The 14,492-nt window shown below is 38.1% G+C and overlaps 2 protein-coding genes across 2 annotated transcripts in view; one reads left to right on the top strand and one right to left on the bottom strand.

Annotated features, from left to right (window-relative positions):
- Positions 1-14,492, bottom strand: part of Marchf3 (membrane associated ring-CH-type finger 3) — a 144,662-nt gene that overhangs the window by 122,023 nt on the left and 8,147 nt on the right. The gene's annotated exons all lie outside the window — the stretch shown is intronic.
- Positions 13-1,362, top strand: LOC124986665 (tubulin beta chain-like). The gene has a single exon (XM_047555217.1). The coding sequence runs from the start codon at positions 22-24 to the stop codon at positions 1,360-1,362; it is 1,341 nt and encodes a 446-aa protein (XP_047411173.1). The 5' UTR covers positions 13-21.

Below are 14,492 nucleotides of genomic sequence, written 5' to 3'. Positions count from 1 at the left end.
CCTTCACCCACTTTCGGCATCATGCGTGAAATCGTGCACATCCAGGCAGGCCAATGTGGCAACCAGATCGGAGCCAAGTTTTGGGAGGTCATCAGTGATGAGCATGGCATTGACCCCACTGGTAGTTACCATGGAGATAGTGACTTACAGCTGGAGAGAATCAATGTGTACTACAATGAAGCAGCTGGCAACAAATATGTTCCTCGGGCCATCCTGGTGGACCTGGAGCCAGGAACAGTGGACTCAGTGAGATCCGGACCATTTGGCCAAATATTCAGGCCAGACAACTATGTGTTTGGTCAGAGTGGTGCAGGGAATAACTGGGCCAAGGGCCACTACACAGAGGGAGCAGAGCTGGTGGACTCCGTCCTGGATGTGGTGAGGAAGGAGTCAGAAAGCTGTGACTGTCTGCAGGGCTTCCAGCTGACCCACTCACTTGGGGGTGGCACTGGGTCAGGCATGGGTACCCTGCTCATCAGCAAGATGCGGGAGGAGTACCCAGACCGCATCATGAACACCTTCAGCGTCATGCCCTCGCCCAAGGTGTCTGACACGGTGGTGGAGCCCTACAATGCCACCCTGTCTGTCCATCAGCTGGTGGAGAATACAGATGAAACCTTCTGCATTGACAACGAGGCCCTGTATGACATCTGCTTCCGCACCCTGAAGCTGACCACCCCCACGTACGGCGACCTCAACCACCTGGTGTCGGCCACCATGAGTGAGGTCACCACGTGCCTGCGCTTCCCTGGCCAGCTGAACGCAGACCTGCGAAAGCTGGCGGTGAACATGGTGCCCTTCCCGCTCCTGCACTTCTTCATGCCCGGCTTCTCGCCCCTGACCAGCCGGGGCAGCATGCAGTACCGTGCCCTGACGGTGCCTGAGCTCATCCAGCAGATGTTCGACGCCAAGAACATGATGGCTGCCTGCGACCCCCACCACGGCCGCTACCTGGCAGTGGCTGCCATCTTCCGAGGCCGCATGTCCATGAAGGAGGTGGACGAACAGATGCTCAATATGCAGAACAAAAACAGCAGCTACTTCGTGGACTGGATCCCCCACAATGTGAAGACTGCCGTGTGCGACATCCTGCCCCGCGGCCTCAAGATGTCAGCCACCTTCATCGGCAACAACACCGCCATCCAGGAGCTCTTCAAGCGCATCTCGGAGCAGTTCACCGTCATGTTCCGTCGCAAGGCCTTCCGGCATTGGTACACGGGCGAGGGCATGGACGAGATGGAGTTCACCGAGGCCGAGAGCAACATGAACGACCTGGTGTCCGAGTACCAGCAGTACCAGGATGCCACCGCAGAGGAACTGGGAGACTTCGAGGAGGAGGAAGAGGAGGAGGAGGAGGCTTAGGAACTTCTCAGCTTCCTTGGTAAACTTCTTGTCCTCCAGCATCTGCTGGTGAACTATGCTGCTCAGGTTTGTCTGTCACAAGTTCACGGTTGATAAGAATGTGGATCTCCTCTAAAAAGGGTAGTATTCTCTTTCTTAAAATATCTATACTAATAATGCATGTAGCCCATACTCTCCAAATTTTTGTTCTCTTTCTGAGATAGCAAGTTTCAGGATTTCATCTTTGAGCAGTATAGGTTTTCTGTTTCAGTGCTTGAACAGTATGTGTGCACCTTTAGTGAAGAGATGTATATTTTTATGTTCGCTTTCCTGAAGTTTAAAATAAAGATATTTCTCAAAAGCAAAAAAAAAAAAAAAAAAAAAAGATTGAATTATGTCACTATATGACCCTGGTTATGTTGCACAGGTATTCCTGACCTCTTGCAGGGGTTTAACTAGTGATCATGACAATAAACATCAGTGGGCATGTGATCACCCTGAAATTCTGGGCAAAATTTTATTTGGCAGAATATATATAATTTTTTTTGAGGGTACATGTCTTTTATTGTCTCAGAGGGGTCTGTATAATTGTTCTCTAGGCCCACAAGTTTAAGAATCTTTAGCCTCAAGATAAAAGAAAAAAGTATTGGATTTTAAATCTTTTTTTTGGGGGGGGGTTGCTGGGGATTGAACTCAGGAGCACAAAAATTACTGGATCATAAATACAAATACCAATAAACTTTTGGCTACGCACATTTGTCAGTGTACTAGATATGCACACATGTGCCATACTAGGTACACTGTAAAACAAACATCAAAATTATAAAACATGAGATAAATATTAAATAAACTATACTTTAAAATATTTTCTTTAAATATCTCTAACAGTACAAATCATTTTTTATCTTACTAACTAATCATTTTAATCAAGAGGAATTTGAGTAGAATATGCTTCATTGTTTTTGAAACTCTAGGTCTAATTATTTGTGATATGTTAATTTGAAAGTGTTGTTCTAAGTTCAATTTATTTTATAATAGCTGGATTTCAGAGGCTGTCATAGTTTAAAACAATAAAATCACACATAATATAAACATTCCTAAGCACTGTTTTTCATATTATTCTCTCAACACAGTTGAGAAACTCGGTTTCTTTATAGTTCAGTTATTTTCTTACTTATTCTTAAAATGACACATTTATCTTGAAAGGACAGATTCATTACATTTAGTTCTTTTACTGTTAGGCAGTATACTATTGAAGTTGCTATTATCACAGAAATGGTCAACAAAATATGGGACAATTTCCTTTTATAATAATAAAAATGAATATAACTTATCTGAAAGGTTTACAACTCTTTGTCAATCAAAATAACCAGCAAACCTTTGTGAGGTAAAAAGATTTTCATGGATCCTCTTAACTCACAGGGGGCATTGTAGCCTCTACTACACAGTACATTAAAGGTTTGTTTTTATAAAATTAATCTCATTAGTAACATCCTATAACATTTCCTGCACTTTTGGTATCAACATCTTGGCTACACTAGCTTGCTTATTAATGATGTAGTGAATAAACTTATCTCTTGTAACTTTACCCTGGAAGCTTTCTTTAAGAAACAGCTGCTTCTTAAGAGGAAACATTATGCAGGTTTTTTCCCATAAAACATTTTCATAAACATTGTAAGCTAATCTCTAGTGGTGATTCATCAAAAAGCAGCTCTTGTTATATTTCATCAGTGAAACAGCAACTAACAAGCTCAATAGGTTAGATCTAACATCCTCCAAATGCAGAGCAAGCCTTTGGCCCTCTGTGATCTGTTCTCAAAAGGTACTTTTGTTTCTTCAAGATTTTGGCAACTTTATCATCAATTCCTTCGACAGCATATTTTGACAAAGAAACTCATCTTAGGTGTTTTTTTTTTTCAATATATTATCTTGTTTTAGGACCAGAACAAGAAGGAAGGACAAGAATTAGGGGCAGAATCTGTGTTTCCAAAAGATAAGTAGCTTTTATACTTTTGCGCATGAGTATAAAACTTCAAGAGAGGATTCAAAACACTTGCCATTTAGTTTAGTGAATTTTTATTCAGATAATTAGGTAAGGGGCTTGGGATGTCGCTCAGTGGGAGAATGCAAGCTTAACGAGTGAGGGCCTGGATTCAGTATCCAGCGTTCCCCACCCAACATACACACACACACATAGATTATCAGGTGAATTAAACATTAAGGAAAATTGTAGAGGTTATTCTCTATGTTTTTCTAATCATGACACCTTCATATTATCATTAAGAAGTTATTCAGGGCAAAGTATACCCTTCCTTTCAACATGTTCATTATTCATGATAGTACATATAAATCTGTATTTTAATTAGTCATCTCAATTTTAAGATCAGAGGGCCAACTTAATAAAACTTGATTGGATTGTTATTGTTTTTAACTTATGACTTGGTTAATAACTTGTCTTTGAGTGAAGTGTCAACTCATCCATTTTCTATTGTTCATTTGTGCTTGCTGGCACAGGTAGTGAGCGCTTCAATCACACTTGGTGTTTGCTTTCATTATTGCCCCATAATTCTTGTTCTGTTGTTGTTGTTGTTGAGGTCGAGTGTAACTGGTGTTGAGATCTGAATATTGACTAACCTGGGCACATATAAATACAAGGCAACATGCTGCCCACACGTGAGGGAACAACTGAGGAGGTCTCCAAGAAAGGGAAATACACTCCCTTCTCATGGCACCGCCTCTATCCTATTTAACTCACTGCCTTCTGACCTAAAGAACATGAGTGGTTGCATATGTTGATTCATGTATTGTAGATTAGTAAAATTTAACCTTTTTTATTTTGTGAGTATAAAAAAATTCAAGTTCTAGTATTTTCTCCCATATTCCTGGTGGTTAATCTTGCAAACTCCACTCTGGAAACCTGAGTTTAGATAATCCCTCACGCCACTTTCAACTCATAAGTGAAGTCAATGGATGTTATGCTAGAAGAAGACAGGCTCTCACTGACTGCGTGAAGAACTCCTGTGTAATCCAGGAATTCACGTTTCCACCTAGGTCGTTCCACAGAAACCCTCCATCCAGAAGCCCTTCCAGTAAAGAATTAAGGAAGATTACCTGGTGAATATTCTCCTGCAGTTACTGAATCCTGAGTGAATCCATTGAGAGTTGAAAGAAGAACTGAGTAATGTCAACAAGTCTCTCTCGAAGCAAAATTATTCAGTGCACACAAATTACATTTGGAAGCCTTAATAGCTGCAAGTGGTGGGAGGGATGTGATGGGGTCATGTGTTTTTATGGCTGTTCTTCTGGACAGTTCTATTTTGTGCAGGAAGAAGAAACAAACCCTAGTTTGTTATGTAGAAAGTAAAAGTTTGCTAAATTTAGTCTTTACCACTTGGACTGTTTGCTTTAAACAAAATTTTCTGTATGTGGTAACCCAAGGGGCAGGAGCTCAGGAAGTCCAATGTGCACCATTGCAGGCAGGGGTAATGAAGCCATACACCAGTCAGCAGGCTGCAACCCAGTCCAGCGGCCAAAGCCAATTTCAAGAGTATGAAAGGACAGTTATAAACATTGAGGAGAAATTATTTCTATAGCAGCAGGAACTGGTCACCCATAAGTAAAGTCTCTTAAGGTACTAATTTATAATAACAAAGGTAAGTTTTAAAAGAAAGAAAGGAGCAAATGATGACCTTCAAAATCTGTCTGGTCAAATTTTCTCTATGAAAATGAACTTCTCTCTTGTTCTTAGTTACTCTTCATTTCCTTCCAGATGTTAACTACTCTCCTAAACCACAGTCCTTCCTAAAAGATAAGGATAATTTGTCCTTAGGAAACTGGTCAACTGACTATGTCTGTGTTTGAGCACAGGGAGGTAGATACTATGTAGATGCCATTCAGTACTTCTTTGTTTGGAAAAAAATCTGGTTAACAAAACAAGAAAAAGAAACAGATCTAGGTTGTTTTCTGCTATTTAAGAGATTCAACCAACATTATCTATCATCAGAGAGACTAAGGAAAAGAAAGGGTTGTTTGTATCTTATTTAAAGTTATAATACCCCTTCTATTAAGCCTTTTAGAAAGTGACAAGACACTTGTCTTGTAAATGACACTTTTATTTGTGCTTCATCTTTGCACATAGGTTTATAAGCAGTGGTATTGCATTTCCTCCATGAAGGGACAGAGGTTATTAAATATGTGCATCCTCACTGGGTTCCTGTTACATGTTTGCATATTGGATTCCCCCTCTTTATTTTACCATGAAACTAGACCCTCCATGCCCAGCCAACCCCAACCAACCCACTCTGCCCCAGGGTCTTGCTTCTCTTTGCATCAAAGTATGAAGCCTACCGGTTTCTCTTGCTTATAATTTGTAATCAAACACCTTTATTTGAGCTCTTCCATACAACACAGGCTAAAGAAACAGTCACAAGAGCAACTTCAGCAGACAGTAATCTGTTGAGTATTGCCTTTACCATAAAAGTCACTAGTTAGATACCAAGTTTACATCTTTCTACTAATAAGAAGGAAAAATAGCTGGTTATGGTGGTGCACGTCTGTAATCCCAAAAGCTCAGGCGGCTGAGGCAGGAGGATCACAAGTTCAAAGCTAGCTTTGGACACTTAGCAAGGCCCTAAGAGACTTAGCAAGACCCTGTCTCAAAATAAAAAGTAAAAAAATGGGTTTGGGATGTGGCCCAGTAGTGGTAAAGTGTCACTGAGTTCAATCCCTAGTACATAAAAAAAAAAAAAAAAAAGAAAGAAACAAGAAAAATAAACATCAACAGGTTTGAAAGATGAATGGAATCATATAGTGTTGAACACCAGAACAAATCTATAGAAATGATCCAGTTTTCTTTCCTTTCCTAGAAGAACATAAGGCCAGAAGGAGCCTGGCGACTATCTATATCCACCTCCAGTCAGAAGCACAGCCAGGGCTGGGATTCAGGGCTCCAACTGGGAAGGAAGCAGAATGGGGGATGTGGCCATCTGATCATTTACACTGACTTTAGAGAGAGAGATCTCATAGCAGCAACCAAAAATAGGTAACCAATTTCATAAAGTGGTAAGGGGTTTCACCAGGCACATCAAAATTCAAATATTTTATTAGTTACTCATACATTCTTGAAACTAGAAAGGGGAACCAAAATCTAAACCTTCTTTTCAAAGCAAAAATGTATTTCAGATACTCTTGGATATTCTATAGCATGGTCCCATCAAATTGTCAGCCCACATTCCCTGACAGAGGCCTAGGCAATGAGCTAACTCCACAGCTTCCAACCAGCTCACTCCATCGTGGCTGATAACCAGGCACACAACATGAACCAGGCCCAGCTGTCACATCAACTGTCACACCTCTTGTGTTTTCTCCAATTAGAAGCCAAAAGACCTCTTAATGCCACTCAGAAACCACTCCCAGAATTTTCATTCTGAAGGGACATCTGAGAGGGTTATGCTTTGAACCCCTTTCCCAATATATTATCCCTGAATCAGGCATGAAAATCTAGGCTCAATGTTTAATATGGAGAAGGAATAAACACTAAAAACACTGAGGTAATTCTTTTTCCACCTGAGGAATATGATTCAGTCTCAATAAGGAAGGAAATTCTGATATGTGCTATAACATGCCATTATGCAAAGTGAAATAAGTCAGTCACAAAAAGACAAATACTATATAATTCCACTTACTTGAGATGGAGTAGTCAAAATCATTAAAAAAAAAAAAAAAAAGGATCTCAATGGTTGCCAGAGGTCAGGGACACAGAGAATAGAAGTTACTGTTTTGAAGAGTTTTAGTTTCACAAAGGATAAAAAGAATTTTGGAGATGGTTGCACATCATCATGAAGGTATTGATATCACTGAACTGTCTGCTTTAAAATGGTTAAGATGGTAAATTTTATGTTATATTTGTATTTTACTACCATAAAAATAATAAAATTTTAAAAGTACTTTTTTCAGTGAGACTTCACACTACTCACCTCCCCGCTTAAAAGTTATAACCTACATGAAATAATCCTAGTTCAAAATAGAGTGTTTCAATCTGCATTAATAACCTTTGAAAAAATGAACCTAGGAAGGCCTCTGAGATTCAAGTAATAAAACTAGCCACTCAAAGTTCACTGAATCCATAAGCCAGGGTACTTCTGTGAAGGACTCTGTGCTGGAAGTGAATGAATAAGGCTCTAACGACAGATCCAAATTCAATCAACACAGCATGCCTCAATCTACTCATCCAAATAACCGTGGGCTCTTTGGGCATGTGTTCAACTGCTTAATCTAGCATAAGGGAATGGCTATGCTCAGAATCCAAGGCTCCATCTTGATTTGAGCCCAAGAAATGTAGTATTAACTCTCATCAGAGCAGAGGCAGGAGAGCACTGCTTTTTTTCATAGCCTTTGGCTTAAAAATTAGTACATGCAAGTATGTTTACAAAAATCAAATACCTTCTCTGGTGAAAATTTCAACACATAAATAATAATTCTTCCTTCTATTGCCCAAAAAGTAAAGGAAAAGTTTACTGCATTTCCTAAAAGTGTATCCCCCCAACTTAATCACCTATACTACCATACCTTCAAATATGAAGATAAATGAGATTTTTTTAAGATAATTCACATTTAACTGGTTAGTTATTCCTTAAAAACAGTCTCAAATACCAGGTAAATCAACAGATATAATTGTACATAACTGATTATTGCTTTCCATGTATACTTTTAGAATGTCAAGGCTGCCATTCTAATTGGCATCAGAGATCTGTCAATGTGCAAACCCAGGCAGCTCAATTATTTTGCCCAACTGGAGAAGTGAGTTATCTAGAAACAAATGGGAATGACAGATTAAAAGGCAACCCTTGCTAATACTTTCAAATTGGGCTAAAGTTAGTTATACCCTGTCGAGTCCTTCTACTTCTTTGGACGACCAATGCAGCAAGCATGGCGAGACATATTGCTTGGGCCTCTAATCTTAGCTCTGACATTTCCTGTCTCATGTTCTACCATCAATAGTGACCTACTTGCTACACCACGCGGTTTTCCAACTGGGGCTTTTTGATGTTCACACATGGGCAACACAATTATTTTTATATTTAGCACAAAATGTAGCCATGAAACATTTCAGATGATTTCTAGCTCAAGATATCCACACTCATCTTGTTTTGTGGCAATATTCTTTTAGCTTTGTCATTTAGAAACACAATACCTAACATCCATTAAAAACAAAGACTTCACGTTTGTTTTAAAGGAAACGGTGAAAATGTTAAATTATGCCAGTGTTTAATAAACTGAAAACCAACTAGCAAAAAGCAAATCATATCCTAGTTATTTATTTTCTCATTTGAAGAACTGGTCACAAATGACCTTTATTGAAAGTGACTGATAGGAAACAATACTGCTAGTATCATTTAGGTCTAAAACCCTTAGAAAAATGAAAATAACTTCATAATGACAAAAAGAGTAGACAAAAACTAACACTTAGAGATGGAACAGAAATATAGAAAGATTCACAGTTTTCCTAAGGTAAAACTGTGCACAAAACTAAAAACTCACTGAAAAATAATGCCCCAAAGATATAAATATATAACAAGAAATATTTTCAACACAACAAAATATGTCTGAGGGTAATTCAGTAATGTTTTACTAAACAAAGTAAAACTGCTATTCATAGTTTTTAAAATTAAGAAGGCCATCCTTGCAAATGTAAGTAACACAGCAAATGACTCTTTAAAATTTTGTCTTTTCTTGTTAGCTTTGATCCACAAACCCTAAAGAAATAAGCAAAGGGTTAATGCTCTAATGAAGAATACTTGTTCTGTGTCACTTGTGAATAAGCAAGTTCCTAAAAACCCAACCAAATCTCCAGAACAGATGTCAGGAGTCTGCAATACACCTATTTAAATGAATTTCCCAAACTCCATAACTACACCAACTCAAAAGCAGCTGCTTTTGTGAATCATAAAGGACCTTTCAAATCACGGTGCTCACACATGGAAAAGCACATGTTCCACTTTGCCTCAGCCAAAGAAACCTACTGCCATCCCACAAAGTACTTGGGAAATATTCCAGCAATGTGTGTGCACCCATTATGGATTCTTTCTCATTGCTACTGCTTTTGCTATATATTTTCTATAGCCTCATGCTGTTCCTCACCCACACAGCCTTAAAAGAAAAAAGAAAAAAAAAAGGTGGGGGGAACTTCAGTTGATCCATAAAAAGAGCCAATCTATTGTATATGAAAACTGCCCTGTCAAAGGCAGGCTGTCAAGAGCTTACATAGACCAAACACCTGTTGAACCTAAATAATAATGGTTCATCGACTCAGTCCTTTAATTACTTATCTCATTTTCACCTGGCTCCTGATAAATTCACACAATTATACATCCAACTATATTCAGGTTATAAAATGAGAATAAAGGGAGGAAGAAAGGGGTTCCCAACTAGCATACATAGTACCAGGCAAACAGCATAATATCCTCTTCCCTTTCTTTCCCATCCATTTTTTATGACTTGTTTCTGAGGCATAACCTAAAAACAATCTGCAAGAACTGGATTAAAAATGACTCTAAATACAGATGTGTTTTTACTCACCATAAAATTTAGATTTGTTTTTGGAAATCCGATATGGGGAGTTTAACTCAGAAGTATATATCATTGTAAGTGACTCTAACAGGTTTTTCTGATAGTGAGAACATCAGGAGACAGAAAACAATGACAAGAGGATTTAGACTGATATGATGTGCAGAACCACCAGATCTTGTGTGGGCACCTGGGGAGAGCCTCGGGAAGATGAACAGGGAGGAGGAGAATGTGAAGTTCTTATCAAAGTCAAATGAGCCTCAGACACTCACACTGCAAGTCTCAAAAATAAGGCCTCACAACATAGTTAGCAAATGACACCACAACCCAAAGAAAAACAGTTAAAGAAGAAGAACAATAACAAATACCACAAAACAACTTTAGTGGGGAAGGCGAAAGCTAGAGAAAAGGAACTTTGCAGAGAAGCACTGTTTCACTTCTGTCAACCCCTTAGAAATTAATATGTAAGGTAAAGTTAGTTTTCAATTTGCACCTTCATAATTACTTCAAAATAATTAAGAACACAGTTCTGAGAAGAAATCATTTTAGCAGATACATGAGTTCAAATGAAAAATTATGTGTACGCCAAGAAAACAATTTTATTTTGTTTAAGTGAATCTGCCATTGCAAATGATCATGCAATTATAATTTCTCCCAGTTTATAACTCAGCCTTAGAAGTAACTTAATTTTTTAAGGGCTTATGCCAAAATAAAAGTATCGGTGGTATCCTTAATAAATTATTAAACACCTAGAAAGTATGACTCAAATTCCCTCTGATTCTAGGCTCTCTTAAAACTCCTACATAATCCTACCATAGTAAATATATCTTCTCTAAAGTATTTTGTCATCCATATCTATTTTTGCCCTCAAACAGAATAAAATGTAGGTTTTATTAGTCCTCAAATTTTTTAAAAAATATTTTTTAGTTGTCAATAGATATTTATTTATTTATTTATTTATTTATGTGCAGTGCTGAGAATCAAACCCAGTGCCTCATACACGCTAGGCAAGTAAGCTACCACTGAGCCACAACCCCAGCCCCATCCTCAAATTTTATAGGAAAAAATATGAGATGGATGTATTCAAGTTTAAATGACAATTGACATCTCACCTTCTTTTTAGGGAAGGCAATAAAGACAGATAAACACTGACTATGGATTATTAGAGATCAAAACTTATAAATATTCATTCATTCATTCATAACTTATTCACTTGTTTGTTCATTCATTTTACTATAAGTTTCAGCACTCATGAAATTTATGTTCTAGTGGCGGAGACAGATAAAAACAAGAGATATCTGTTAGAGGAGACATTTAAAGACCTGAAGGGGAGGCTGTAGCTGTAAGACCCACAGATGTGTGATTTAAGCAGAGGGAAGAGCAAATGCAAAGGTTCACATGTAGGAATGAGACTGCCTTATTAAACTAACGAGGAAGACATACAGTTGGAAAACTGAGTGAGGGCAACAGGGTGAGTAATAAGGTCACACAGTTTGGAGTTTTGGTCAGGGCCTTATCACCCAATGCCCTGCAGTCCCTGGTAGACCTGGGACTGTTTTCCAAGTGAAGGGAAGTCATGGAGAGTAGAAAGGCATAGGCAGATGAATCTAAGTCCAAATCCTAGCATAGCAATTTATACATTGTGTGACATGAGCAAATTACTAGGTCTTCTTGGATGCTAAAGTTCTAATTTATTAAAGGGCCCTCAACAATAGTGAGTTGTAATCATCAGTAACTATGAGTCTTGTTAATATAATATATAATATAAATATATAATATATAATATATAAATGAAGTTAACAAAAAAGTTTACATTTAAATAGGACTATAATGCAAAATAACATACCAGAAATATAGAATTATTTACAAACAAGTAAGTTATTTTAATCTCTTTTTTATTCAGTAAAGATCATACACTTATTGAGGATTAAATGATATAAATTAGTACATTCAAATTCATTAGGGTTTATTGTGATTCTAATCAGGACAATTATTGATTTGGCTCATTTCTTTGTCCTTTAATTTGGTCTGTATTGTGGCTTTTTTTTTTTTTCTGTCTACCTAGGCCTTGCCCTTTTGTGTCCAGAAATGTGTAGTCATTCAATAGTATCTACCAATTACTCAGCAGTCAAGAAGTGAATTTCACAGTTATTTTCCAAGTCACAAGGCACTTATAGAGATGCCTGAAACATCTACCTTCCCCACCTCACCTCCTCCAACACACACACACACACACACACACCATACATCTTTCTAGCTAAGAGAATCCTGAGTTTGTTCACATTCATCTTATCTCTCAGGTAATGATCCCCTGCTAGTGACTGAGAGATGGGGATGTGAACCAGTCTGGTCAGTGAGTGAGGGCCTCTCTGGGAGTTTTCTTAGTAATTTTTTCATAGTCTTCAAAAGAAGACCTTGGAATGCAGGGGATGGTTCCATTTTCTGTGCTCTAGATAGTGTCATGGCTGCAAGAGATATTTGAACTACTACAACCATCTTATGAGTATGAAAAGGACTAGTCCTAGAGTTAACTAGTCCCCAAGGACAACAGAGGCCGAGAGAAGAAAGGGACCTGCCTCCTTGATGAAGACGGTCAGTGGATCAACCAATCCTGCCACCTGCTCTGTTTCTCATATAAGATAATACATTGCCTTACTGTGCATGCCAATTTGAGTTGGAGTCTTTTGTTTTATATGCAGCAGATCTCTTAGTTAGTGTACTCTATTACCTCCATGTGGACGGTTCAATTCTGGAAAAAAAAATCACTCATTTCTCTGACTCTGGAAAGGTCTAGGATTGGAACGAGGACTCAGATTCTAGTTCAATGAATTCCGAGAACCCTGAGATAAGGATAAGAACATTTTAATTTGCAACATTGGAAGAGTTGACCAGAAAATTCCAAGGGGAAACACTCTAGAAATCAAAACAAGAAGATTTTTTGGACCAAATATATCCAGGACCAAATAGTCTATGGCTTTCCCTATTTGTTTAAAGAATTTTACTTTTGCCTCCCACCCATTTGGGACATCTGTTCTTCTCCCAAGAAGCATACTTTTCATGAATCTTTTATTCCTTGAGGTTGCCAACTCCATCTTTATCTAATTAATTACAAGAGTTTCAAAAGAGATCACATGGACTGTCACAGACACAGGCATAGGCCAGATGTTAAGGAATCAAAAGAAGTGTCATACTTCGCTGGACAAGAGAACTAGGGAAGAAGCACTCCAGAGAAGGAGTCAGGAGGTAGATTACCTGAAAAGGAAAGACAAAAACATTCTAACCATCTGCTATGGTATGAATGTTTGTATCCCCCCCAAATTCATACATTGAAAGGTACTCCCTAAATGTGACAGTATTAGAAAGTGGGACCTTTGGGAAGTGATTAGTTCATGAGGGCTCTGCCTTCATGGTTCCCTTATAAAAGGGACTCCAGACAGCTAGATAGTCCACTCTTCCATGTGAGCTGACAGTGAAGAGGTGCCATTTATGAGGAAGAGGGACCTTGGAAGATACTGAATCCACCAGCACCTTAATCTTGGACTTCCCAGCCTACGAAACAGAGAACAATAAATCTCAGTTATCTATAAATTAAATAATCTAAGGTATTTTGTCATGGTTAGCCCAAACAAAGACACCATCAAAGGATATCATTTACTCTTTTCTGCTATGTAGAATTTTTTAAAAATGAAAATATCAGGGATCAGCAAAATTCATTTTGTGAAAAACACACATTAAGTAGGTGAAAGAAAGAGCTGGAGTAGGATTACTTCTTGTGGAGCTGATGGTGAGGATTGAGAATGTGAACAATAACAGATTACATAAATGTCTAATGGTTCACAATAAGTGAAAAACAGTATGGCTGGAAATAAAATTAACCATTCCAGTCTAATAAGCATTTTTCCTACAAGAAAATTGTAGAATTATAAATTTAGCACATAACGGAGAGCAGAAAGTGTAATGCATACAGATTTTATAATTTCACATAGTATTTGAGAAACATTACTTAGAAAATGGAGTGAATATTATAACTGGTGAAAATTTGCTAAGACACCATAATTAAAGCAGAATAGTAAATGGTGTCTTTGTTCTTGAAAGGGTCACCATCAGGATTCCATTTAATGTATTCATTACTAATCTGCAGCAAAAGTGGAAATTTATTCAATGTGATGATGTTATCTAACTGTGAGATATTGTCAGGGGCAGGAAAGTGGTAGAAAAATACATGAAGAGGTTAGAAACAACACTACTTAATTAGATAAGTCAGGAAAAACAAACTGAAACACCAAAAACAAAAATTAATGAAGAAGAGAAAACTGAAGCTCACTGGCAATAATTCTGAAGGGAAAGAAAAAGTGACAACTGTTGATGTTGGTTACAAAGCAATTAACAACCCAGCCTCAAAGAGAAACATGCAGTGGCTAGTGAATAAGAAGTTAAGAATTGGACAAGAGACACATCAGTCTACACACCCTGTTTTTAAAGAAATCAGGGCAGGCTTACCTTCATTCTCCCTATTTGGTGTGTACCTCTTTGGGATTTAAGGAAAGTTTCATCTCCTTGGTTGTAATGAACATGTCTGTTGCCAA

The sequence above is a fragment of the Sciurus carolinensis genome, chromosome 6 (assembly GCF_902686445.1).
Source record: "Sciurus carolinensis chromosome 6, mSciCar1.2, whole genome shotgun sequence".
Taxonomy (NCBI): domain Eukaryota; kingdom Metazoa; phylum Chordata; class Mammalia; order Rodentia; family Sciuridae; genus Sciurus; species Sciurus carolinensis.
This window is presented reverse-complemented; position numbering and strand designations above follow the sequence as displayed.

Excerpts from the sequence above, each read along its gene's own strand:
- LOC124986665 (XM_047555217.1), top strand. The coding sequence starts at position 22 with ATGCGTGAAATCGTGCACATCCAGGCAGGCCAATGTGGCAACCAGATC.